The sequence below is a fragment of the Kogia breviceps genome, chromosome 7 (genome assembly GCF_026419965.1).
Source record: "Kogia breviceps isolate mKogBre1 chromosome 7, mKogBre1 haplotype 1, whole genome shotgun sequence".
Taxonomy (NCBI): domain Eukaryota; kingdom Metazoa; phylum Chordata; class Mammalia; order Artiodactyla; family Physeteridae; genus Kogia; species Kogia breviceps.
Genome location: NC_081316.1, coordinates 37,495,246 through 37,523,016, shown reverse-complemented (window position 1 = coordinate 37,523,016; position 27,771 = coordinate 37,495,246). Strand labels below are relative to the sequence as shown.

The 27,771-nt window shown below is 44.1% G+C and overlaps 1 protein-coding gene across 2 annotated transcripts; it reads right to left on the bottom strand.

Moving 5' to 3' along the window:
* Positions 1-5,710: 5,710 nt before the first annotated feature.
* CSRP3 (cysteine and glycine rich protein 3) lies at positions 5,711-25,665 on the bottom strand. 2 transcript variants are annotated; one of them, XM_059068893.2, is made up of 7 exons: positions 25,530-25,557; positions 22,020-22,115; positions 16,573-16,712; positions 12,166-12,334; positions 10,309-10,441; positions 7,854-7,947; positions 5,711-6,031 (listed from the first exon to the last, which is right to left on the bottom strand). In XM_059068893.2, the coding sequence occupies exons 3-7, from the start codon at positions 16,682-16,684 to the stop codon at positions 5,955-5,957; spliced, it is 585 nt and encodes a 194-aa protein (XP_058924876.1). In that variant the 5' UTR covers positions 16,685-16,712; positions 22,020-22,115; positions 25,530-25,557; the 3' UTR covers positions 5,711-5,954. The 2 variants fall into 2 exon arrangements, with proteins under 2 accessions (XP_058924876.1, XP_058924875.1); XM_059068892.2 differs by lacking the exon at positions 22,020-22,115 and having other exon boundaries at positions 25,530-25,665.
* Positions 25,666-27,771: the final 2,106 nt, after the last annotated feature.

Below are 27,771 nucleotides of genomic sequence, written 5' to 3'. Positions count from 1 at the left end.
TACCCTGTTACAAGCAGCGGGGTGATCCTCGTACAAAGCAGATTGAATCACATCACTCCTGGGCTCAGGAACCCTCCAGTGGCTCTTCATTTCACCAGAGGAAGAGCCGAAGCCCTGACAGTAGCCTGCAGGACCCTATAGTATCTGACCGCTTCTCCTGCTTTTCGCCTTGCTGAACCCACATACCTCCCAGGCACGCTTCTGCCTCAGACCTTTCCCTGCCTGTTCTCTCTGCCTAGACCACTGTAACCCCAGAAATCCATAGTGCCTTTCCTCACAGCTTTCTTTGAAATGTCGGTTTCTCAGTGAGGCCTACCCTCATCCACATTTTGAAAGTTGTAACATCCTTTTCTTGCACTTTTCCTCTACTTTACCCTACGCTACCTTTTCCCCCATAGCACTTACCACCTTCTAACAACATAATGTGTGATTTATTTATTGCGTCTACTGCATACTGTCTCCCTCTCCATCCTGTCAGATTATAAGGTCCATGAGGGATCTTTGTTCTGTTCACTGATGTATCCCAAGCGCCTAAAATACTGTCTAGCACATAGTATGTGTTCAATAAATATTTGCACGAATCTGCTGAATGAGTCTGTTGAGTGGAATTGAGGGATTTTAAGCAGAACGTGATGTGATCAGAGTTGTGTTGAAGGCTGATTCTCAATCTGGGCGCAAGTGGACTTCTTCGAGTTATATCCTCTCTTATTTTCTCACCAACCCCTGCCAAGTTAGTGTTCTCAAATGGTGGTCCACAGACCGTTCACATCAGAATCAGGGGCTGGGGGCGGGGGCGGAGGCTGGTGTCCAGGGATAACGTGTTGAAATTCAAATTTCTCATCTCAGACCTTTTAAATCAGTCTCTGAGAAGAGAGTCCTGGAGGCTGAATTTTTGTCACGTTCCCCAGATGGCTCTTACATGTACATGCTACAGTTTGAGAATCATTTACTTTGGGAATTACACTCCCATTATTCTATTTCGGCTTCTCCCTCGGGTATATGTAGGTGTGAAAGTTAACAAAAAAGTATGGGAATCTGTTTTATACTAGGCACCCTGGGTATGCATCCTGGATATGTCAATTATAAGCTACTTTCATCTCTTTAGGCACATGAGTTAGCTTTCTAGTGCCTCAGTTTCCTTATTTGTATTGTGGGTAATAACAGTATACACCTCCAAGTGCTGTTAAGAGGATTAGATGAGTTAAGACGTTTAAAGTGCTTAGAATTGTAATTGGCACATAGTAAGGACTCAATAAATGCTGGCTATTCAGAAATTTTTGGAAAATTGACTAGAGAGAGAGAAGCTAGCGGTAGGGAAATGTGCCACATCTTCCCCCTCTACTCTGTGTTGTGTGTCTGGGCTAGGACTCCGAAAATTACAGTCTCCTTGTCAGCCGACTTTCCATTAAGTTCCGCCAGTAGACTGGAAGGAGGAGGGGAGAAGGGACTTACTCCCTCCTACTTGCCAGCTGTTCCCCTCAGTGCTCTTCAAACAATGGCCCTTCACCCCGACAATGACAGTTGGAATCAGTGTCCAGCTATTTCCCTGGATCAGCTCCATGGTGCACCTTAGAAGCGCCAGCAGTTAGCAGGCAGGGCGCTCTCCTCAGAGGTCTGACTCCTAGCCTCCTGGAGAGCTCTCCTTGAGGCATGTAAATGAGGATACCCCCATCTCTTCTCTTTGTTTCCCCAGCCCCAGGAGTGGTGTAGCTACTTGCTGCAGTTTGTATCTCTGTGTTAAGTCAGTGTGTCCCGTGTTCCTTTTTCAAAAATTTCAGCACCTGTTTAGCCAATTTCCTCTATTATTTTCTCTCTTAAAAAACAAAAAACAAAACTAGTGTGATTTCTGTTTTTCTGACTGGACCCTGACAGATAAAAAATGTTAGAGGTAAACTTTTAATTGTGGTCTAGGCAACCAGTAGTGAAGGCACACGAGAGATGGTCAGGCCCCGTTACTGACAGAGGAGGAGGAGGAGGAGGAGTCAAAGGTGGCTTTGCAGTGTTGAACCCATGAATGAGGGGGCGATGGTGCTGTTTTGAGAAGTAAAGGAAACAGAGAGACTGGGTGGTGAGTTTGGTAGTTGGAGCCTGTTTGAGATACTTAAAGCTATCCAGTGGAACAGTTAAAGACAGCAGGAAAGAGGCCAGGGCATGTATGTGAGTCACCTGCACAGATCGATGAGATTGTCACAGGAGAGACATAGAAAAATGAGATGAAAATGAAAAGGGAGTTGCCCTCCCCAAATGGGAAGATCAATTCTAAAAATAGACCAAAGATGAAAACCAATGCAACCAAAAAAAAAGTGAGAGAGAAGGGCAGGAATATGACCTTACGGAACATGGATCTGGGGAGCTGGAGAGGAAGGGGAGGGGGCTGGGAGGAGGTTGGGTATGAGGGTAGTCAGGAGACGGAGTCATAGAATTCAAGGAGAGGAACTAATTTCCAAGAGAAAGCAGTGGTCAGGAGCGAAGGCAGGGCTGAGAAGAACAACTGAGGAGAGACCGGAGAGTTTGTGCTTAGGAGGTGCGGCGGTGTGGCGGCATGAGGGGATCGGAAGCCAGTTGCCGAGATGCTAGGGAATAAATGGGACCTAGTCTTACGGTTTGGCTCTGAAAGGAGAGGGGAGAAGGCAGTAGCTTGGAGGTAATAGCAGGGCTTTGTTTCTGTTTTGTTTTAAAGTCAAAGCAAGCCCAATCGTGTGACTCGTATCACCATCCCATAACTTCATTCCTTTTCCCAAATGCCTGTATAGTCACATTGGAGAGGACACATTTGAATTGATTTCACAAATAGTAGACAAAATCCTGATGATGCTCCCTGTTACTTAAATGAACGGGATGGACACTGATAGCAACTATCTTGGATGCAGCACATCCAGTATTTCAGGTGCATGTTAGTCAAGGAAGTTTTAACACGATAGTAAACATCCCCCAAATCTCGGTGACACACACAACATCAGACTTATTTCTCCTTCTTGTCACAGTCTATTTAGAATTAGCAGGTGTTCTTCCATGCAGGGACCCAAGCTTCTTCCCAATTAATGGCTCCACCATTTCCTAGGGCCTCTGTCCACTGGACCTTCTGTATCCACAGATATGCAAAGAGAGAGTGTAGACTTTTCTGGGGGTCTTGGGGGCTGGGCCTCCATTGGCCAACTCAGCATGTGTCCTGGTCACTGGTAGGGAGCCTGGGAAATGCAGTAGAAGAGTGTGCCCAGGAAGCAGAGGAGAAACACAGACACTGCTGAACAACAATAAGGTTCTTTGTTTTGTTTTTTCATTTCCAAACCCCTCCACTCCAGTATATAATAATCTCTTCTTACATATTCTAGTAGAATTTGCTTTTAGTCCAGCCTACAGTCTCTCTCACTTCACTCACTCCACAAATGTTTATTAAGTGTCTACTATTTTTCGAGCACTGTGAATACAAGTGTGTCACATTCTGACAAGGAGGCAGATGGGAGTTTAAAAATTCAATGCAATGAGACAAGTGCTGTGTTAATTATGTACTGGCTATGAGAACACAGAGGTGGATTAATTCTGCTCAGGTAGTTCAGGAATAAATTTTGCAGAGGAGATGGCATTTGACCTGTGACTTGATTACTAGGGGTTCACCAGGCTAAGGAGTTGGGAGGAGGTTCCATCTTCCTGACATTCCAGGCAAAAAAATAGCATTCACAGAAGCATGATGGGGTGAGGGTACTTGTTGTATTTGGAAAGCTTCAGGTCTTTGAGTGTAGCTGGGGCTTGTATGGTAGAGATTGTCTAAAGCTAAGTTGAATGGGTTAAGTCCAAGACCAATTCATGAAAGTCCTTATATGACATACTGTTATGGGCAGAACTGTGCCCCCCTACACCCCCAAACTCCTATGTCGAAGTCCTAACCCCTGGTATCTCAGAATGTGACTATAATTGGAGATAGGGTATTATAGAGATAATTAAGTTAAACGAGGTGATTCAGGTGGTCCCTAATCCAGGATGACTTGTGTCCTTACAAGAAGAGGTAATTACAACACACACACATACACAAAGGGAAGACCATGTGAAGACACAGAGAGAAGGCAGCCACCTACCAGCCAAGGAGAGACTTCAGAAGACAGCAACCCTGCTGACACCTTAATCTCAGACTTCTAGGCTCTGGAACTGTGAAAAAACAATTTCTGTTGTTTAAGCCACCTATTCCATGGTGTACTCTGTTATGGCAGCCCTAGCTGATGGATACACATACCAAAGAGTCGGCATGGAGGGGCTGTATTCTAGGGACATTTTGGAGTCAGAATCAGGGAGGCTTGGGGAATGAGGCAAGGAAGGATGTGGGAGAGGGCAGAGTTAAGAATGACTGAAGTTTTTTGCTTGTCTCCTGGGTGTGTGGTTAGTGGGGCTGGTAACTGAACTGCAGTGGAGGAATAGGTTGCATTGTCTGGTAGTCATTTCACATGTATCTTACCCCTCGGCAAGCCTGGAAGTCCATAGCGTGGGGGACTTCCTAGTAAAGGGCCAAGGTAGCATATTGCTTTTAAAGTCAGTGCAGGTTAAAGGGGATTTGGTTTAGTTAATTCATTTCATCCCTGGTATTATTAATTGTTCGATCGACGATGATGGGATCTCTTATATAGCTCTGGGAAAAGGTTTACAAATTAAAAATACATTGTCCTAGGCTTCCTTCCCCAGAGAATGTGGAAGGTACAATATTTCCATCCTCAGGCCGTTTGAGTGGAACTCAGTGACTGAATTACCCCAGCGAGAGTCTCTAGGCAAGTAAAGCATATTTGTATATTATCTCTTTGAAAGTGGGATCGGACACAACCTCTGCCAGCTGTTTTTTTTTTTTTTTTTTTTCTGAACTATTCTATTAATGTCAATCAGAGAGAGAAAATGATTAAATGTAATTGCATTTTGAGCATCAAAAAATAGATAAATAGATAAATAAATAATGAAGTCAGTGCAAGGCCTTGTCCATGACAGCATGTAAGCAATCCTGAATAAACGCTCATTTTAAAGAACACCTTTTTGGGACTTGAAACTTCGAAAAACCCACGGTTTAGTCTAGTGTTTCATAATTTTGGTCAATAGATTTTCATTTACTCTCATTTTCTGCAAATAACTGAGAAGTGCATGGTGGTGGGAGAAATGCCATGGTTGTTAAAAGCAGAGGTGAGAAAATACACACGCTTGAGCTGTTGCGATCTCGCAGAGGAGGCAGAGGAAGACATTTTTAATTGGCTGCGTTTCATTCCTGAGCCTGGCAATCTGATGGAGGAGAAGTTTTAAGACAATTGCTAAACCTTAGGGAATTGTCCCAGAATAAAAGAAGATCATCCTCATGTTGTTTATAACACAGAAGCAAACTCCACATTTTGTTGCCATTTCTGAGTTTTCACGAAATGTGTAATATTGTAAAGCTGATGATAAGGACAGAGGATCAGCTCTTCAGCAGTTTTATTAGTTTGATTTTCCTTTTAGAATTTGCTACCATGTTGTCTGTTTCCTCCGGGACCCCCTGTTTTCTTCTCCATTAGCGCTAACTAGAAAGAAACTTAGCCAACAGATTCTAGAAGACTCCTTCCCTTTGCCTGTTGCTTCCTCCTCCTCCACACTCTTTCCGCAGCTGACACCAAAATTCATTACATCCTCTGCACAATTTTTTTTAACTATCTGTTTTTTTGAAAATTGCCCCCTATTTGAAAGAAAAGATCCAGAGACATACAAGTTACCACTTCAACTTTTATTTATGGCCCACCCCAAGTATCGTAAATAATAAAGCATTTGTTACAGATTAGACTTCTAATTTCTTCCAAAGATCTCTTCTAACTTCAGATAGAGACTGTGATCACTTCGGAAGAGAAATACTGTCCAACTACCAACAAAAGGATGTTTGGGGAGGGGTTTCCATCTGGGTAGGATACTTGGCAAGTGCTTTAGGCTGATGAGAGGCCTGAGAAACGGTGCACTTTTCACTCTTTCTTTTCCACTTGATGTGTAAGGCCCCCAAACCCAATACCTGTAGGGCCAAAATTTTTGGCGTAGCAAACTGTGAACGAGAGAGAAGAGGACAGGGGAGAGAATGGGTCGGTCAGCACCATCTTTTCAGTTCCCTCTGAGCACATTCCTTTTACCTGGGAGAGGCATCCTTTTGACAAATTTGTTTGTAAGTTAACTTTTTTTTTTTTTTTTTTTTTTTTTTTTTTTTTGCGGTACGCGGGTCTCTCACTGCTGTGGCCTCTCCCATTGCGGAGCACAGGCTCCGGACACGCAGGCTTAGCGGCCATGGCCCACGGGCCCAGCCGCTCTGCGGCACGTGGGATCCTCCCGGACCGGGGCACAAACCCGCATCCCCTGCATCGGCAAGCGGACTCTCAACCACTGCGCCACCAGGGAAGCCCTGTAAGTTAACTTTTAAACACATTGAAATGTATTTATTTTAGATCTGCTAATAAGGCTGTTTATACTTCTTTGCACTTCCCTAAGTGTGTTCAGAGACATTTTCTCATTTGAGTCGACAGAATCTGGCTGCCGGCTGCCTGCCCAGCCTCATCCCCTCCCGCTTCCGCCTCCCTGCCTGCCCTTCAGATACACAAAACTGCTTACAGTTCCTGGAATGAGCCATGATGGCCTGGCGTTGCTGCCTTTGCACTCACTGCTCCTTGTTCCTGGAACGCCCCCTCCCAAACCCATGTTCACCCTTCAAGGCCCAGAGGAAACTTCTCTTCTAAGAAGCTTTCCCGACACCCCCGCCAATCACTTGCCCCTTTTTGCACTCTGCATTGTGTAGCATCCTCTACTAGAGCTTGTAGCACTTGGGAATGCAGTTACTTCTCTATAGGTTGATCTCCCTACTGGCTGCGGCAACATTTTAGAATTTTATGGCCTGTGAACGCTGAGAACCCTCTGTACCCTCTACTACCAGAAGAAGGCAGCCCCTGTCAGATAGTGCATCAGTTTCCATCCTGTCTCATCCTGGGAGAAGCTGGGCCACCTACAGTCTTGATTAGTAGTGTCTTCCCCCTTTCCTCTCCCCAACTCTTAACACACACATTTGGAGATCCTGAGACACCATCATTGAGTGAAAGGGTGGGAGGACCCCGCTGAGAAACAGAAGAGGCCTAGGAGAGGCTCTGAGGGTGAGGACACATTGCCCTGGCCCTAAAGCATCCCTTCTTTTTCTTTGTGGCATCAGGAAGGAGCTAAGCCTCTATTGCCTCTCTGCAAGACAAAGGGATGATGGAGGCAGTTAGGGGCAGAGCTGTGAGGACCAGAAGGGAAACCAGCTTGTCAGTTTGCTTTCTGTGATCACGAAGTGATGTGCAACATCAGAAACAGAAATGTCAGAAAGGAAGGAGGGAGAGAGCAAGGGAGGGAGGGAAGGGGGCTGGGAAAGAGGAAGGGAGGGAGGGAGGAAGGAGATGGATGTGTCTTGATAAATTCAGGAGAGGCAGAACACTGTTCATCTGCACAACCCACAACACTGTCACCCTTATCTGCCAGTCAACTGGACAGAGTGTTCAGGTTTTTGGAAGGGAATGTGATGTTTTTGTCCAGACCTAAGGCCTCTTCCAAGGCCAGTCAGGACACTGCTTCCTCCTTGTCCTGTCTCCCCGCAGGTGCTCAGGAACCACTGGGCATCTATAAGTAGCAGGTCCCCCCAGATGTCCCTATGGAGAGGACCAGAGCTGGTCAGGCAGGAGGTTACTTTCCCTTAGGTGGCTTTGCTCCCCATCCTGTGAGCTCAAACCTGGCTCAGGCTGAGAAGCCATGCCTCCGAGCAGACACAAGCCTCTCGGCAGGAGCACAACTTCCCCTCCCAAGAACCCTCCCTGGGAAAACATCTCAAAAGAGTCTCTGGAATCACTCACCTTTGCAATAAAGTTCCCCATCTTTGTCAGTAACGTTCGTGGACTCTAGACTCTTCCCACAGATAGCGCAGCGAAAACAGGTCTTGTGCCAAGGCTGCAGGGCACAGGAGAACAGGCAGGTGGATTTTTTTTTTTTTTTGCAGTACGCGGGCCTCTCACTGTTGTGGCCTCTCCTGTTGCAGAGCACAGGCTCCAGACGCGCAGGCTCAGCGGCCATGGCGCATGGGCCTAGCTGCTTCGCGGCATGTGGGATCTTCCCGGACCGGGGCACGAACCCGTGTCCCCTGCATTGGCAGGCAGACTCTCAACCACTGCGCCACCAGGAAAGCCCCAGTTGGATATTTAATAGGGCAGGCAGGGCATTTATTTCCATGTTAAGTCCCCTGACCAGCAGCATGTAAAGGAGTACCCTTGTCTTAACTGTTCACCCACCTAATTGGCCCCCGGAATAATTATTCTGGCTATAGGCTTGGCCAGTGATTCTTAGGACCCCTAAAAATGAACAGATCAAGGTGATTTCCATATGTATTCCTTCAGAATAGAAGGAATAAATAGAATAGGGCTTCCCATTTCTAGAAGATCCAAAATACTGAAGAGAGGGGAACTTGGACTTGAGGCAGTGGGTAACATATTGAATATAAAATGAAAAAAGAAAAAAGGTGAAGAAATGGGCAATCATCCAGGGAATTCAACTTCATTTTAACTCTTTGTGTATTTTTAATTGAAGTATAGTTGACTTACAATATTGTAGTCGTTTCGGGTGTATAGCAAAGTGATATATATATATATATATATATATATACACTTTTTCAGATTCTTTTTCATTATAGGTTATTACAAGATACTGAATATAGTTCCCTATGCTATACAGTAGGTAGGTCCTTGATGTTTAACTACTTTATATATAATAGTGTGTATATGTTAACCCCCAACTCCTAATTTATCCACCCCCACTTCCCCTTTGGTAACCATAAGTTTGTTTTCTAAATCTGTGACTCTATTTCTGTTTTGTAAATAATTTGTATCATTTTTTTTAGATTCCACTATAAGTGATATCATATGATATTTGTCTTTGTCTGACTTACTTCACTTAGTATGATCATCTTTAGGTCCATCCATGTTGCTGTAAATGGCATTATTTCATTTTTTATGGCTGAGTAATATTCCATTGTGTGTGTGTGTGTGTGTGTGTGTGTGTGTGTGTGTGTGTGTGTGTGTGTGTGTGGTATATATATCACACACATATATATCGCACACACACGTATATATACACCACATTCTTTTTTTAAATTTTTTTGGCCACACTGTGTGGCATGTGGGATCTTAGTTCCCTGACCAGGGCTTGAACCTGCACCCCCTTCAGTGAAAGCGTGGAGTCTTAACCACCGGACTACCAGGGAAGTCCCTATACACCACATTCTTTATCCATTTCTCTGTTGATGAACATTTAGGTTGCTTCCATGTCTTGGCTATTGTAAATAGTGCTGCTATGAACATTGGGGTGCATGTATCTTTTCGACTGAGAATTCTCATCTTTTCCAGATACATACTCAGGAATGGGATTGCTGGATCATATGGTAACTCTATTTTTAGTTTTTTAAGGAACCTCCATACTGTTCTCCATAGTGGCTGCACCAGTTTACATTCCTACCAGCAGTGTAGGAGGGATCCCTTTTCTCCACACCCTCTCCAGCATTTATTATTTGTAGCCTTTTTGATACTCTCCCTGTATTTCTGATGGAAGAGAGTTGCGTGGCTTGGATCATCCAGAAGACTGTCTGCCTTCTTCATATCTGCATGTCTTCCAGGCACAGCCCAGGGTCCTCACCTGTATTTAAGTGGCCAGTCCTGGGGTGGAGACTGCCCCTATAGTTGGAGTCAGACACTCTCCGTGGCCTTCCTCCCCCTACTTAGTATAAACAGGATTTTTGTCTTTCTTCAGGCTCAGATCCTTTGGTGAACACCCTGGCTTCAGGCCTGAAACTGGAGCTTGTAGACAAGTGTGTGTTACTGTCTCAGACATCAGATGACTTTCCCGATTGCCAGGACATTTGTGAGCGAGGATGCTTCTCACTGCTGTGGAGTGTTTGCTCTGTGCATCAGTGTGATGCCAATAGCAGGCTGAGTTATGCAGTGGTGACAGCTCCCAGGGCTGACACTTTTCTGGAAGGATTGTGGACACAGGATAGGGGAGCCTGTGTGCCTTTGTTTCTCCAGAGCTCCTAGCTGGGTGCCTCCCCCTAGTGGGTTAACGCTTATTGCATCGAATTCCACCAGTTCCAGTTTCCTAGGGCACTGCAGGGTGACAGTCACAGCCCGGGAAAGTGGGTAAGGATGGGTGGCTCCTAAGTGGTGCCTGGGAGCTAAAGAGGGTCTGGCCTCCACCCGCCCTCAGTTCCTACTTTCTTCTCTCATTCCTCCCAGCATCCCATCTGACTCATATAGAAGTCCTTACCTTACCACCTCCCATCACCTTCTCAGCAGCATAGACTGACTTTCTGCATCGAGGGCACTTCTCCGACTCTCCGAACTTCGAAGTGAACTTGGAAGGGTTGCTGGTGGTGGCAGAGCGTGCCGGCTTTGGGGACCTAGTGGAAATTGACAAATGAATGAGACCTATAGACTTCCCTTGGCAAACAGTACTAGCTGTGTGACTTTGAGCAAGTTACTTAACTTCTCTGTGCCTTAGACGCCTCATCTGGAAAGTGGGGATAGTCATAGTGCCTCCCTCACAGGGTTGTTGAGAAGGTTAAATGAGGCCACATGAATAAAGCACTTAGAACAGTGTCTGCCTGGCCTGTTGTAAGGGCTAATGAATGTTAGCCAGAATTCACTTACCTCTTTCCTTTCTGTTGTAAAGCGCTTCACAAGGGTTCCATGTATGTCAGCTTATAAAATTACCCTTGTCTTGTTGTTATATTGCTGTGATTGTTCATTTAGGGTTTTCTATACCATCTTGAAGCCCACGGGTCTGCTTTCCAAAATGAGTAAAAATATTACAGGGCAAGATGGGATCTTGACAGTTGATACTAAACAAACCCATAGTCCAATGAGCTGATGCTTATCACAATTCAAATTGTCACCCTGCATCCAAAGGTCCCCTGTCCTCCTGAGAGCAAAGTCTAAGAAAGAGGCACAGTAATAACCCTGTGATTCCATATCTTTTGGCGTTTCCTTGTATGTTTATCGTTTGAGCCTCACCATAACCCTCTAAAGTAGGCAGGGCTAGCTGGAGGAGAGCATGGGCCAGAGGGGTAAGTGCCAAAGGTTAGCAGCTCGTAACTGGTGGAGCTGGGATGAAACCCAGGTCTCCAGACTCCTCCTGGCTGTGCAGCACCACAGGAAAGCCCTAACGCAGAAGAGTGAACTTTGGGTAATGTGAGACAGAGAATGCAGCTGGTACCATCTTTCTTTTTAAAATAGCATCTCCGGTTGGGATTGAGTACTGAGAAAAATTTATATGACTAATCACACATCCCTGCAGTTTTCCAGGCTCTACCATGGGCTACTCTCTTTGGAAGGGACCAGATGACTCTTCAGATGCTCTCACTATTCTCTGGGGGACACTGCCTCAGTTGGGCTGGGCTTTTCTTCCAGTCCCACCACAGAGCTGAGCCCGGGTACCAGCTGGCCAGACAGCAGCTGCAGGCCAGTGACTGTCAGTCTATATACTCAATTTTGGGCTGGAGGTCAGCATGATCATCAAGTAGAACAGACTGGTAGATGGAGGTGGCACAGTGTGAAATCCTGACTTCCCTAGGATAATGTTGGGAAAACCTCAACATTGTATTGGCAACAGGCAGCAAAGGAGACCTACAGAAAGTTATAATTGTCTACTCATGAGGTACAGCCCATCCCCACAGAGCCACTCCCCACTGCGATGCAGACGTTAGTCATCTTACAACCCAAGGGAAGAAATCTTTCAGTGACAAGCACACAGAGGATAGCCATTGCATCCCTGCCATATTTATGTGATTTACACAAAAATGCTCAACGGGGAAGAAGAGAGACTCCATGCAGTTTTGCAAAGGTCAAACAATAGAACATCTGTACATTCTGGGTTTTCTCTTGACATGCAAACCAAGAGCCATGGTGTAAAAGTAATTGCCCTTTTGAAAGGCAGATAATTTAAAGAGAGTCTTCGGAGAGATGACACATTGTTAGAACTTGGTCAGACTTGAGTATTCCTATTGTTGGCAAGTCAGCAATAGAGTCCATTCTCCCACTGCCAGAAAACGTTGCCATGGGAACAGAATGAACTGTCCTGATAGCTGAGGCTCTACGGGCTGGGAGAAGCGGGGCAGTAACTCACTGTTGGAACTGGAGGCCCAGGTGTTCACCCGTGTCCGTGCTGAGGCAGCCGGCACCTTGTCCGTATCCGATCCCCTTGGGGCCATACCTGCGCCCGTAGCAGACCTTACAGTAGATCTCTGACTCGTGAGCTGCCACTGTGGTGCTGTCCAGAGCCTTCCTGCAGGCCACTGTTGAGGAAAGGATGGTCAGGGGGTTAACGTTGAGATTCCTCCCCACTTCCCTGCACCCCCAATACCCTGACTGGGGCCAAGGGACTCAGCACAAGGGGCACCCCCCCCCAGCCAAGAACACAACTTTGATTCCTGACCAGAGCATCTGTCCTAAGTCATAGATTCCAAGGCAGTCCTGTTTCACAGATGAGGAAGTTGGAGCACAGAGAAGGGAGGTAATGTTTTCAGTGGTACCCAGCTAGAAAGAGGTGAAGGCCAGGACTGGAACCTGGTGTGTGGTCTTGGACCAGCTAAGAATATTGTCCCTGAATGGGGACAACCTGCACTCCTGAGTGTCTCACCACAAATGACATCGGGAAGTGTGAGTGTATATGTGTGTGGGTGAGTAGGGGGTGAGGGGCTGAGGCAGGGGAGGAACTTATTTTTTTCTTAATCATATCAGAATCAGCATTAAGCAGTTTCTCTACTTAAAATGGATTTTGAAAAGCACTTTGATATTCAAGGAGATAATTATGGCTGAGACTTCTTTTGATCCTCTTCTGGAAGCAGGGGAGGCAATGAAGACCTGGTGTTAGGCTTATATTGGCTCAAGCCCCTTGGTTACTGTATATCACCTAATGTAAAGTATCCCCCATACTTTACCCTAGTATAGTTATTATACACATGTTGGGTATATACATTATACATAGTATGTAAGACAATCCCCTATTTTTCCAAAGAGAAGATTAATAGAAAATCTTCTATTAATAGAAAAATTTTTGCCAACTTGAATAAATAAACGTTTAAGGATGTAAATGAAATTGTCAAATACCTGCTTGTAACATTTAATTTAATAATATAAATCAACAATATATGGATTTGGAGATGTTACTTTTTTCTAATCTGACACAAATTCGGGAAACAATTGTATCCAAATTATTCCTCTGCGTCTTCAACATCAGCATCTCCCTTCTCAACAGTGTCTTTCTGAGGCAGCTGGCCCAGCTCTCCAGAGCAGCGCATCCCCACTTCTGTCTGTGTCTTTTAGAAGCAGCCCTGTTTACCTGAGAAGGAGGCTGTCACCTGGAAATTGTATCTCGGCAAGAAGTACCTATTAGCAATAATATTAGGGCAGCATTAAAAAGTATGTAGGATCTCCACAGCCTAATACCTTGCTATATCGCTTTGTAATGATGATCCTTAAAGATTGTTTAGGGTGATACTTAGTGCTTGTTAATAGTGAGGTCATATCCCCAGGAATAATAATATATGGGCATTCAATTTATTTGCCTCCTTTTTAAAAACACAGTTCCATCAAGTGACCTCTATAAGCAATCCAGCTTTGAATGAGGTTGTTTCAGGCTAATATGCCTTTCTCAAGTGGTTATTATTATTTTTTTTTAAAGTGTTATTGAATACAAGAGTGGGAGAAGATAAGGTTGTAGATGAGGTAGGATTGGCCAGAGGTTGGTGGTTATGTGGCTGGGGAAACAGTCGTATGGGAGTTCATAAAATAATTATGTCAATATTGTTTGTAAGAATTTCTATTAACAAACAGTTTAAATAAATGGAGTAATTGAGAGACTGTCCTGTAGCATGAGAGACTTTATAAGACTCCAAAGCCCAGGCAAACCCTTTTTATGAGGAATAATTTTGGGGGGAATTTGCCGTATATTTGAGCGTATAAGGTATATACCTGTCTCTGCCCTTCCTGTAGCTGTCAGTTACTAATCTCCAGAACAACTTGTTTTTTTGTTGGTGTTTTTTGGTTTTTGTTTTGTTTTTTTCAGAACAACTCGTTGACTGTTCATTTATGTTCTATACTCTGAGTTCTTTGAGGGCAAAACAGTTTTAATGTCCCCAGAATGTAGCACAGAGCCTAGCCCAGAGTTAGTCCTCATAAACATTTGTTGAGTGAATGAATGAATGAATGCATGCATGCATGCATGTGTGAATGAAGATCAGTGACTTGTCCACGATTATACAGTGGTAAATTGCAGAGCCATGACTGGCCTCAGGTCCTTTGACTCCTACTCCAGTGCTCATTCCCATCACTCCAGGACTGCCTATACCTTGTCTTGTCCTGGCCAATTCTATAGCCACTCCCTGGCTTCTGACTAGCTTTCACACACAGGTGCAGCAGAGCTGTGCTGTGTAATACCGTAGCCACTCACCCTCCACATGATGTTATAATGTGTATATTGGTGACACGTTGAAATTATAATTTTTTGATATATTGGGTTAAATGTTTTAAAACTAATTTCACCTGTTCCTTTTCACCATTTTAAAAATAAGTTTACTAGAAAATTTAAGTTTCCATATGTGGCTTGCATTATATATCTTTTGGACAGCACTGGTAGGGGGGTTAAGATTTGTCTAGAAGTTTGGAGAACACTGGCCAGGAGACAAACTAAGGTAGACTCTGCCTCTTTGAACTCTATTTCCAGCAACTACAGGTTGACCTGTGGACAGACCACTCTTGTGACAATACTACAGAAAATCACGCTCCTCTCCAGGATCCTTCTGTCCCCACCACTGCAGAAACCTGTACTGCTCAGACCCCCATCCCACCCACAGGTTCTAAGGAGAATATCCAGGGCTTGAAAGGGATGCACCAGCAAATGCTTATATCGTTCTTTCATGGCTCCGTTAAACAGGGCATCCTCCTGCTGCCTGGGAAAACAAGACACCCCTCACCATGAAAAGCATCCCCACCGTTGCCTGTTCCCACTCAGACATCCAAGTTGATGAAAGGAGAATAAAGGCCTAGAAAACTGGATCTCAGATGAAGAAACCCAGCTTTCTTCTTACAACAACTTGTGTGGCAGGTATAACCATCTCTATTTTATAAATGGGGAAATTGAGGCTCGCAATGGTGACTTACCCAAGGTCACACAGTTAAAGTGCATATGGTAGAGCCCATACTCAAACCCTAGTCATTTTCACTCCAACTCCAGTGTTCTTTCCAACATTCCTTTCCCCCACTCTTTTTAAAGAACACTAGCTATATTTGGGCAAAAGCCAGAGGGTTATGGAATGAACTCTCTTGAGCAATGACTTCTAGATCATTGTGATAATAATGGTGAATCTGGTGAATGTATGATGGCTTAAAAAGAATTACACATCATTAAAACCTAAAGCATTAGCAAATCCACATACCCAATCACTCACAGCAGTTTCCCCCTGTTCCTTGGTGAGAATTATGTTTGTTGTGGGAGGTAAGGGATAATGGAAACTCCTGCAGCAGAGAAAGCACTACTTACTATTTCTGAAGGATGAAGTGTCTCCATGCCCTAACAGATGGAGCCCAACCCTTGAAGTTGTTTGAAACAGCTTGAGGCAACGTGATGCCTTGCGGCTGCTGGGCTGAGACATGGGGACAGATGGGTCACGAAGGGTTGGGGAGCGGGCGTGTGCAAAACGTCCAGTAAAGCTAACCCTTAAGCCAGACCTACTGGAGGGGAGCAAAGAAGGCAAGTGGCCAAGACAGAACTGCTCTCCTAAAATAGGATTAAGCTGCTAGGAAACTCTAGAATGCAGTCGTGTTGAAGAGACTGGACTGGGAATCTGAAGGTACAGACTCTGCTCCTGGCTCTGCTATAGATGCCAGTAACCCAGGCTTAGAGATGAGAAATGACTTGTCCAAAGTCACATGAGTTGGGTAGAGCCTGACTCCCAGGTGGACCACGGGGTTTTAAATGTCCCCCTAGTTTTGACATTTGTGAAACTCTGTCCAGCAGGGGATGGTAAAGATTCCCCTTGTCAAGTTGATGGTGCCCCAAACGCTTCCCTTTCCAATGCTTCCAGAATTGTCATCTGTTGCCCCCCAGCCTGACACAGGTTCTTTCTTAAGAAAGACCAGTTGCAGCTGGCTTCGGTGACCGCTGGCCTGTGGGGACAGCACATCAAGCCAAGTCCATCCTGGCTGCAGATAAGTGATGGCTTTCTTTCTCTGCCAAGTCACACTTTGTAAATGTCGCCACTGGGTCAAGTTTTCACCACTGGGAGCTTGTTCTGACTTTGAGCTTCAGGGAAACGGCCTCTGAGCTGGACAAGTGGTTGGAGAGGGGGTGCTCAGGAGAGCACCATCCCTTCTCTAGGTGGGGCCCCAAAGTGATATTCCTAACAAGTTCCCAGGGGATGCTGTTGCTGCTGGTCCCCAGACCATACTCTGAGAACTACTGATATACGGTATCTGTGACTAAGTGTGAACTTTGAAGTGCTGAGGGGCCGTCATTGGCGTTCACCCAACTCACTGCAGTGGAAACAGATCTTGTGGAAACTCCTTCCATTGCACTGGATTTCTTCCGCATGGTAAACGGTCTTTCCGCAGGCTCCGCATTTCGCTCCTCCACCCCAGTTTGGCATCTTGAAGACTCTCTGGTCAAGGTCAAGTCTAACAGGACATAAAGCAAATACCCTAAATTTAGGCAACCTCAAGAGTGAGCCAATCCCAATCGACATATACACACTAATATATATAAAATAGGTAACTCATAAGGACCTACTGTATAGCAGAGGGAACTGTACTCAGTACGCTGTAATGGCCTATATGGGAAAAGAATCTAAAAAAGAGTGGATGTATATATATGTATAACTGATTCACTTTGCTGTACAGCAGAAAGTAGCACAACATTGTGAATCAACTATACTGCAATAAAAATTAAAAAAAAAAAAAAGAGTGAACCAATCCCTAGTAGTGCTGTGGTCTGAAGCCCAGGGTCCAGCCCCTGTTTGTTGGTGGTTCATTCATACCTTCAGCAAATGGTTATTGTGTGTAAGTCATTGGATAAGCTCAGATACTCAGAGCAAGCTCTGAGCAAGTCACTTTACCACTTTGGGACTCAGTTTCCTCTTTTGTTAAATTTCAATAGCCCCTGCTCCTATGTACCTCACAGGGTCCTTAGAAGGAATGGATAAGTTAGTTTTGTGTATCTGAAATTGTATGCAAATATTCAGTATTGTTATTTTCTTCCACTTAGGGTTTTAAAAATTATTCCATCAGAAGTGGGAATAACCTATGAAAATGGTATTCTTATCTAGCTCAGTGCTTCTTGAGTCACCTTGGATCTTGTTAAGATGCAGATTCTGGTTTGGTAGATCTGGGGAGAGGCAGGAAATTCTGCATTTCTAAGACTCCAGGCAGGGCTGATGCTGCTAGGAGGGCACCACTCTTCGGTTAGCAAAGCCTTGGCTAATCTTGCTGATAAAAATACATAATATATAAAAACTCTATTCAGATTTATTTCATCTATCCATTAATTCCTTTTTAAGAAACATCATTGCCCAGGCAATGAGCTATGTTGGCACTGCACCAGATCAGTGGTTTGGAAACCTCCTGCTTTCAGGGCTACCAGCAACTTGCCATGTGCATCGAGATGAACTTCATAGCTTCTATTTACCTCTGTTTTCCCACCTATGATATGAAGAGGGTCATTCTTTTCCTTGTTACTTCACAGTGGTGTTTAGAGGATGTGCGGGAAGGTACTTGTCCGAGCTCACAGGGACAGGTGTGATCACAGGAGGCAGGTGATGCTCCTGCAGGTCCTTCCACACCCTTCAAGCACCCTCTGCTGCCAGAAGCTGCTCATAGCCAGCCCCAGGCCGTCCTTGTCTCCCCACTAGAGAATTATGTTTGAGAGATACTAGGCAGGAAGGGACATCAAGAAACTTTTTTCTCTTTCCTTCTGTGTCTGTATGTAAGTATGAATCCAGTTTTCAGTTTCCCCAGAGCGGAACTAAAATAAGCCATCACTACTCAGTGAAATCTGAAATCCTGCCAGTCCCAGGGGGGCTGAATTTTCTCTGGGATCCTTTGGTTTCTAAGAAGCCTGGTGTGTCATCTTGTCATTGACACCAAGCACTATCAGACAATTCCAAGTGGCTCCCTCTGACCTTCTCTTTCCCTTCTGGGAAGCTAGTCACCTTCTTATAATAGTTGGCAATTCACACTAAGCCTCCTGGGTCACCTGGTCTGGATTATGTCTCCCAGCCTTGTAAGAAAGACAGGTTTTGCTAAGAAACAGAAGGTAAATAGCAAACAGACCATGGAAACCGATACTAGGACCAAAGGGAAACTCTCCACCTAAATGTCCTGCAGGGAGATTTTCCTGCTTCCAAAAGCAGGTTAGGTTAGCCAGGATCATCCTACCCTTCTCAGAGAAGGAGGCTCTTCTTTTTATTCAGGAAAATCTTAGAAAATAAGTTTTTTGAAAGGAAACATTTAGTGCTTCTATTTCTGTAGTTCAGATTGTTTAGTTTAGTGGGAAGAGTAATGGATTTTGAATTGAAAGGCTTGGGATTCAGTCTGCATTCATTCATTCATTTATTCACTTAATCACCATGCATTTACTACCTATCATGTGTCAAACACTGCATTAATTACTCAGTGAGGAATGAAGGAGGGGAAAGCTTATAAAAATGGGTAATTTGTGTCCTGTCCCCTAGCCTTGAGAAGCCTACATTCTAGTGAGAAAGATAGGCAGGAACCAGAATACTCTGTACCAGAAAAAAGGCTTATGAGAAGTGCTATGCAAACTCAAAGGAGGGAATGGCTACCGACATTTAGATTGGGGAGGAAAGCAGTGAGTTGTTGGAGGATCACAGAAAACATCACATCTAAATGGGGCTTTGAGGGTGAATAAGAGTTCACCAGATAGAGAAAGGGAAAAGGACATTTCAGGCAGAGAAAAGAGCACACAGAAAGGCATGGAGAACTTAATATGCCCTAAAAGAGCTCAAATTGTTTAGTTTTTACTTTCAGGGGCAGAATAGATTTTCAAGGTTGCCATCTCATGTACAAACAAGATGAGGCATAAAAAGTTGACATTTGGGGGTAATTTTTTATCCAACGTCTTTTTCCAAGAACCACCCTTCTCTGACTAAAGATGGTATTTTTTTTGGAAAAGGGTAGAATCATAATTTTCTTTGTGTTCATTTTGCTCCTGAGTTTCAACATAATATAAAATAGAGGAGAAATGCAATATATATCCAGGAATGTGACAGTGACACTTGTGAAATTAATGATGTGAAAATTTTCAATGAAAGCAACCCCAGGTCAAATTTCTCATTTCAAATCTTCAATGGAGATTTCATTGGCATGTCCTGCAAGTTAACGAGAAAGAGATATGCTTCTTAGGGGTGCGTGTGTGTGTGTGTGTGTGTGTGTGTGTGTGTGTGTGTGTGTTTGTGTGTGTGTGTGAATTCAGCAATTGTCCACACATGATACTTTCCAAAGTGTGTATAAGATTACAGATAATAGCTTTTTCACAAGGTAATGGAGCCTGGCACAGGTTGTTATTAAGTGATCATAAATATCTGACATACATTTATCAGGACTTGAAACTCAAAATAGAAATCCATAAGCATTCAATTAAACAGGTGCTCAGTTCCACTTCTAAAGATGGAAATGTAGCTGTGGAGGCCTAACACAGACTACATCTCTGATTTCTTCTTCATATGCTCAAAGGCCAAAAGGCAGCGTGTGTTGTAAAGCATCCTGAATTGGAAGACACAGGTTCTAATCTTGACCTTGTGGCCTTAACGTGGGTCAGAAATGATGATAATATTATGTTCTGCACTTTGCTCACAGGATCACTGTGAAGGTCATGGAAAGATGATGGAATTTAAAGCAGCATTGAGTAGCTGTTCAAAGGTAAGTCATTGTTATTCACTTTATTTCAGTTTACTCAAATAGCACCTGTCTGCTAATTAAGTCACTATGATTTGAAAGCACATGTAGGTCCTGGCTTACATATCTAACCTTCTCAGCCTCCTGCATTGCTTTGGAATTCCTGTGTCTCAACACTCCCCTAGCCAGGCCTGGAATGCGAGTTTACGCTGGCAAGATACCAAGGGGTGGGCCATTTGTTTATCAGCGTTGCCTGGCACAGGCAAGGGTCATTGAAGGTGGGACACCAAATATAGGCTTGCCCGTCAGCCCCGTTTGTCACCTGGATCACAGGCTCCATCACATCACCTGGCACTACTCCCTGGGCCAGTCCCAGAGATGGCTGTGTTGTCACAAAGTCGTGTGTCAGGACTGAAATGGGAGACAGTCGAATTTAGGAGGATGAAACAGAATGCAGGACCCTGTGATGTCAACTAGGGAGAGGGTGGACTCCAGACTTTTAGATACCAGATCCCAGTGAGAGACTTACCTGGGTGGATTTCTTAACGAATAGTGCTGTGGAAGAGATTATACTGGGAATGTGCTACAGTAGGGGCTGGAGAAGGCTGCAAACCAGATGCAGGAGGCCAGAGTTCTAGTTCTGTCTTGCCTCTTCAAAGCTGTGTGATCTGAGAAAGCCATGCAGGCTCTCTGAACTTCAATATCCTCTCTATAAAACAGGCATAATAGTCCCATCTATTTCACTGTTGCTGGGAGGACGGTAGCTGTTCGAGTGAGTAAAATCACTTTGTAAACTGCAGAGTGTTATAAAATGTAAGAGCTAATGAGTTCTGCCACAACTCTAAGTTGTCACGTATCAGTCTGAATTTTTAAAACTATAACTGTGCGGTGTAACTTTGGCACATTCTTCCTAATCCAACACTCTGTTTTTCTTTTTTTAAACTACCAACTGTGGAGCTGAAAGGTGATACCTTAGGGCAAAAGTGGGTGGTGTAGATAAAATAGGTGCTCGGTGATTCTGTTCTTTCTTTGTTAGGGGTCCATTAAAGAACCAGGGAGGGAACCTTAGTCTATGGCTCTGAGCAGAGACCTCTAGCGACAATGCTGTTTTCATCTCAGTGTTGGTTTATTTGGTTGTCCTATTAGGTGCCTGATTCCACATAGTGAGTTAAATTGTCTACACTGACTCAGGCAAAGATTTTGGATCATAGAAACACATATCTGGAATCTAAGTGATAATCACAATTATTACTAATATAATAATATTGTTATTAAAGCCATAGCGTCTGATACCCAGCCTTTGCGCCAGGCCCTATGGTAAATCTCATTTAAGCTTTACAGCAACAGGTGCTTTTACAACATTCACTTTAGAGATGGAGACATGGAATCTCAGGGAAATTACATTGCCCAAGGTCACATGGCTAGTATGTGTCACATGGCTAGGTTGGAATTTAGGTCGCTCTGACTCCAAAGCTGTGTTCTTATGTTAACATTAGCTTCTATTTATTGTTTACTATGTGTCGGTTGCTATACATATACTATCCTTAAATACAACAGCCCTGAGTAGCAAATTTTGTGATCCCCATTTTGGACTTCAAGTCCATGAGAAAAATGAGGCTCAGAGGGCTTAAATGACCTGTCTGAGGTCCCACCACCAGTAAGGGGCAGAACCACAATTCAAACCCCAGTTTAAGCTGGTTCTGTGTCCCATGTTCCTGCTTACAACAAACTCGAGAGAGGACAAGGGTCAGCACCTCCATTAACCAACCTTCCCAGCTGATGGGATTGGGGTCTGATTGACCCATTGTCTCTCCATGGGACGGAGAGAATACTCATGGGTAGGAGTAAAAGAGGGAGACGGAATTCAGTTCAGTAAAATAAAAGACTTTCTAAGAGTCAATGCTCTTCACACATGGAAAGGGCTCCTTTGGGGCTGGAGGGTTCTTTCTCACTATTGATTTAGCTTGGCAGGGGATGGGTGTCCAAGTGGCTGTAATGTAGTGAAGCCCCCTTCAAGGGTCCTTGAAGCCCTGCGACAGGTTTAGGGATCTGATCGGTGACTTGGAGCCTCACCTTGCAGAAAAGCTGCCCAGTAGTGTCTCCTCTCAAACACTGCCTCTTCTCTAGTCTCGTAATCCAGGTAAAACAGATGATGTGGGGAAGCATGGGCTTTGGAAAGAACCAGGCCAGGTTTCAGAAAACACTATCTGTTCAATCTTGGGCAAATTACTCAAAATCTTTGAGCCCAGTGTCGTCATGCACGTAAAGAGAGAATGAGAAGACTTGTCTTAGGAGGTTGTTTTCAGTTAAATGAGATAATAATAGCTAAGATATGATACATCAATGCTTATACATAGCAGGTGTTTAATAAGTTTAATTACTTTCATTATTACTGTCATCATTTTATCTCCAAAATGGTTTTAAAATCCGTTTTCTCAAAATAAGTAAATCTTTCCAACTCCTTCCCCATGGACTTTCTCTTCAGACTGTGAACCAACTCTGTTTCTCAGCCTCGAGAGTGTGCTGTGCCCAAGAACAGATGCAGCCATGCCAGGGAGAGAGTCAGCGTCCTGCGGGGGAGCAGGGTGCCTGGCACCAGGGACGGCGCATCAGGCAGGGTCCTGAGCCTGTGCCCCGGGACACCTGCTTCCTCACTTTGGCAGCTCTGGTGCCTACCACCAGCTGACCCCTCTGGTGCTCTGGACTTCGAAGGGAAGCAGTGAACCCAAACAGAGTCACTGTGGCCCAGGGAGACCATGGCCTTCAGCTCCCCGGTTTAGGACATTCAAGGTCAGCGGCTTCCTCCTAAGCTTCTGAACAGATATATGAAGTCTCCCTTCCAGAGGCCCTTTCACAAAGCCTGGGGAGATAGGTTGCTTAATCCCAGCACAGAAATAAACCCAGCTCTTATCCCTTTAAAATTCAGAGTAGACACACCTGCCCCTTAAACTAAGGCTGTAATGCACAGGTCATATTATATCTTTCCTGAAATTATCTCTGAGGTGTGGCTGACTTTTACTCTCAGAAACTCACTTAGTTCTAGCCTGGCCTTTATAATTTGTCTTCAAGACCATGTCGCGCCCTGGTTTGCATCCTGGCTCTGCCACTTCCTAGCCGTGTGATCCTGAGTAATTACTTTGCTTCTTTGAACTTTCGTTACTTCCTCTGAAGAATGACTTCTTGCAGGACTTTTGGTGACAGTTAAATAGGCTATTTTTGTTCTGCGCCGGCACAGGGCAGTAAACGACCAACAAATCACGATCTACGCTTTCCCATGATGAGGTCCATGATGAGGCTCCGAAAAGCTTCCATCTTCCTTGGTCCCAGTAATAAGACAATTATTGTCTCTTCTCCTGGATTCCTTCATTGTGATGAATAACTGCAATTTTTCACATTTGAAGGCATCACATTTCTCTTTGGCCATGAAGGCCAACTCTGGATATAGTATTCCGAGACATCTGAGTGGCACACTTATTATTGGAAGTTTGCCTGCCTCAGGTGTTATATTCCCTGTGTATTATATTCCTTGTCTGTGTCCTTCCTCTTGTAAAACAAATTAATCATCTTCTAACTCCTGGTCAGCTTGTTATTTGCTCTGACCTCTGGACTTTTATCATAACATTTGTACTTAGCAGGAAATCCTCCTGCAGCCCATCAGGTTTGGCCCTGTGCCTTTTCTTCAAGGCCTTGAATATTTGTACAGTTTTATTAGACTTACACAGTACTTTCTTATACTTTATCCCATTTGATTCTAACCAATCCCTTTGGGATAGGTGGCCTTACTTTAATTTTACTGTTCAGAAATGGAAACTCAGAGAAGTGATATTCAGAGCTAGAATTTGAACTGCCTCTATGACTGATGCTCTTTGTTTTCTTCTATTTCCTTCTTCAAGTTCCCAGGATTTCTGAATTTGTATTCTACCGAGAGTCTGTCTCTACTTCTTCCAAGAAGTCCGTGGCAATTTGCCTGTTGAAGGATCCTGTTCTCTCTTTCCTTCTCTCTCCCCCCGCCCCCTGGCCTGCCCCCTCCATCTCCAATGGACGGCTTGTGCGGGGGCTGCACAACACCTGTCTGCCCGCTGAGAGGGCGCCGAGCCTGGGGGTCAACTGTACACCCTGCCAACAGCCAGGGCTCATTTTATTTTTTATTTTTTAATGTTTTTTGACCGTGCCGTTTGGCCTGAGGGATCTTAGTTCCCTGACCAGGGATTGAACCCGCGCCCCCTGCAGTGGAAGCACAGCATCTTAACCACTGGACTCACAGGGAAGTCCCCTGGGCTCATTTTAATGACTTAGTTGTTCAGAATGGGACCAAAGCCAAGCCAGAAGAATCCAGGACATTTTCTGGGTCAGAAAGTAGTTTTACATAAATTGTGATGAATTGGATGTACCCAGCATTGAGATTCAGTCCCAAAAGTCAACTGAGGACACAGGCTCTTCCCTATTTTCTTGTCCTGTCCATGTCGCTGCCCAACCTTCCCTGCATTAGTGATGCCTCTAACTTCACGCCAGTTCCGGCACATGAGATGGTCGGTACAAGCTCATTGAATTGCATTGAGTTGTACTGCAGAGAGACAAGGTTCCTCAGACCTGTTCCCCAATCCCTCCTTCTTGGGGAGTCACTTCCCCAGCTCACTTAAGGGAACAGAAATTAGAGGCAGTGGCTTTGATCTGAAAGCAGCAGCTCCACTCAGACTATTGTTTAAAACGACTTCTTATTCTCAGTCACACTCATGCCTGTCATTCACTGGGATGTAAAAAAAAAAAAAAAAAAAAAAAGTCCTTTACTGAAAACTAGAGAAAACACTGGGAATCACCCCTCAGCCCCAGCTGGTAATTATCTTCCCAGTAAACAGAGCTTTTAATGGGTTTTCAATACAGCAATGTCTATTTTGGGTCTTGCTTTGATTAGTTTCAAATTATTAAAAGCAAGCCAGTTGCTGAACATCCTTGGGATATAAAATCAATTTTAAATCAACAACTCCATTGAGTACTACCTATGTGAGAGACAGGGTAAGGTGAAATATAGACATCTGAGTCATTCACCCACACCTTTCGAAAAGAACAAATCCTTGTATTGTGCGCATTGGAAAGCCGGCTTCTGCTGTATCGTATCTATTGCAACCACTTTGTAAACTGTGCAGTGCTTTACAGTTTAGAAAACTGTCACCACGTCCACATCCATCATTGCAGAGGAGACCAAGACCCCGAGGGCAGGAACTTTCTCAAAGTCACACATCCTTTCATTTACGTGGTCCTAGGACTAGAATGCAGGTCTTTTGACTAAGACGATAAGAAACATTATTCCATGAATAATGGAAATAGTTTTAGACCAAAAATAATCCCTTACTCTTCCTCTGTGGGTTTTCCTTGAGCCCCCAAATGCTAATCACCCTTTAAGGAATGTTCTAGACAACTAGGTCCACCCAGAATCAAGCATAACTTGAGCCTCCTCACACAGAACTAGAGTGCATGCTGGTACTTGGGATGTGAAACACACCCTTGCTCTACGGGACCCTTCCTAGTCCCAGCTGGCCACCAGGCCAGCCCACCCCCAGCCCTGATGCCCTTCCCTCTACTCACCTGCCTGTGCGGTCTCTGTCGGCTCAACTGCCTAAGGGGGCTCACGTCCTCTTTAAATATATAGGGGCCGTCACCAGCCTTGGCCTGCGGAGGGGAGGGGAGGGAGGCCGAGGGGAGAGGTGAATGAGACATGAGTAACGCAACTGCTATCAGAGGCTGGAAATAGCCGGTGACCAAAGCCCTGAGTGTCGTCCCGCCCACACCAGCTGCGAGGCCCTTGGAGAACAGTATCTCTCTTGGGTTCTGTTTTAATTGCCAATCGCCTATGGCGCCAAGGGATCAATTTGTGGAGTGTGCATTTCTGATCAAGTGGTGGGAACAGGAACAAGAGCAAAGAAAGATTTTACACCTAAAGTCATTTTCGGGCTCCTACCCCCCTGACCTTCCTGGAAGTCAATGCAAGGTACCTGCATATGAATCATGAACCATATCTGGGAGCCCTTTGTAACTCCGAGGCACAGGTCACTGTGCTCGTGAAGAAAACTCAGAGCTAAAAATAAGAGTCATGGTTGTCTGAAATGATAGTTAGATAATCTCTTCAAAGCAGCTTGGGAAAAAAAGGTCAGCTAATCATTAGGGTCCTGTCACTTCATGGCCCGCTATCCTATGAAGAAAAGCTTTCTTTCCAAAGGTTTGAGTTACTTTGTTATCTTTTTCTACTTAAGAATTTAACATGGCTGTGCATCCTATTTACAAGTCTTGATAAGTCTCTCTGAACCCACATTTTTTTTGGAGGTCTCATTTCTCTTTGCCTGAAATGTGCATATATTTTGATCAAGCATCAAGGACTCATATAAATTATAAAATTTGATAGCTGGCGAAAAGTTCAGGGATTTAATAGACCAATTCTTCATGTTATGGCTGAGAAAACTGAGGTACACAACTTGCTACAGGCCAAACAATGAGTCTTGGTAGGTCCCAGATGAAAATCCAGGTTATCTGTCTCTTACGGGAAGGCACTTTCCACTAGTGTTGACCTAGCTGTTGAAGTTAGGTGTAGGTAATACCCAACCGAGAGGGATACGAAATCCAGCCCTTCAAATCGGCCATATTAGCCTGTTCATTACATAACCACAAAGCAGTTGGTTGAGTGATGGAAATAACTGTAAAGAAGGTTGTGCTAATTTCACAAATATGAACACAGCAAAACCTAATATGAGATTTTCCTAGTCTACGTTTTCATGCAGAAGTGTATTTGTTGTAGAAATGGGGAAATGGCAAGTACTCTAGAATGTTAAAGTTAGATGGTACTTTAGAAGTCTTCCAGGATAGCAGCTTTCAAACTTTCGTGTGCTTTTTTTTTAGAATGATAATACCATTTTCTATAAATAGTCTTAAATGGAACATCGATATATAAAGCAAATAAAAGAGGAAATTCACTGCTTGAAATAAATAAGTGGTCTATTATAATGAATAAGTAGGTGGTCTACTCACATAGCCTTTCTCGGAACCCCCAAAGTGGCTTCTGAAATACTTTTTTGAGACAAAATTTGAAAGTCACAAATGTAGCCCACAACTTTCATTTTATAGTACAGATGTTAAGGCCCAAAGAAGGGGTTTAGTTCCCTTTAGGGGAAATGCAATGTATATAGTAGAATTGTTTCTGGAGCCAGAAAATCTGGGTTTGACTCTAATGTTTCTGACCTTTAAAAAAATGTTTTCTGATTACACAAGTAACACAGGAATGCATTTTTATCATGAAAGACTAAATGATAAAGATGTATTTACAGTAAATTGTAAAAGTGCCCTCCCACAATCCTACTTTCTTTCCCAGAGTTAACACGTGACAATATTTTGGGTTTTACATAACTTGAGTCACCTTTTAAAAGGGTACTTTAGCCTAGTCACGTTTATTGTGATTTTTGATATATATGGACTTATTCCTTTCATCTTATTTTATTTTTTTTAAAATAATGTTTCTTTTTTCTTTTCTGGACTTTTATTAGATTTAATAGTTTTCCTTGTCATGTTTTCTTTTATGACTTAGAAATGATCCTCTTCCTCTAATTTAAAAACTATGCACAGATAGATAGATAGATATAGATTTAACTGGTAGCTATATTTTATTTCTTCTATGAGATGAGAAACTAAGCAGCACATATATTCAATGGAATATTACTCAGCCATAGAAAGAAACAAGGGACTTCCCTGGTGGAGCAGTGGTTAAGAATCCACCTGCCAATGCAGGGGACATGGGTTTGAGCCCTGGTCTGCGAAGATCCCACATGCTGCAGAGCAGCTA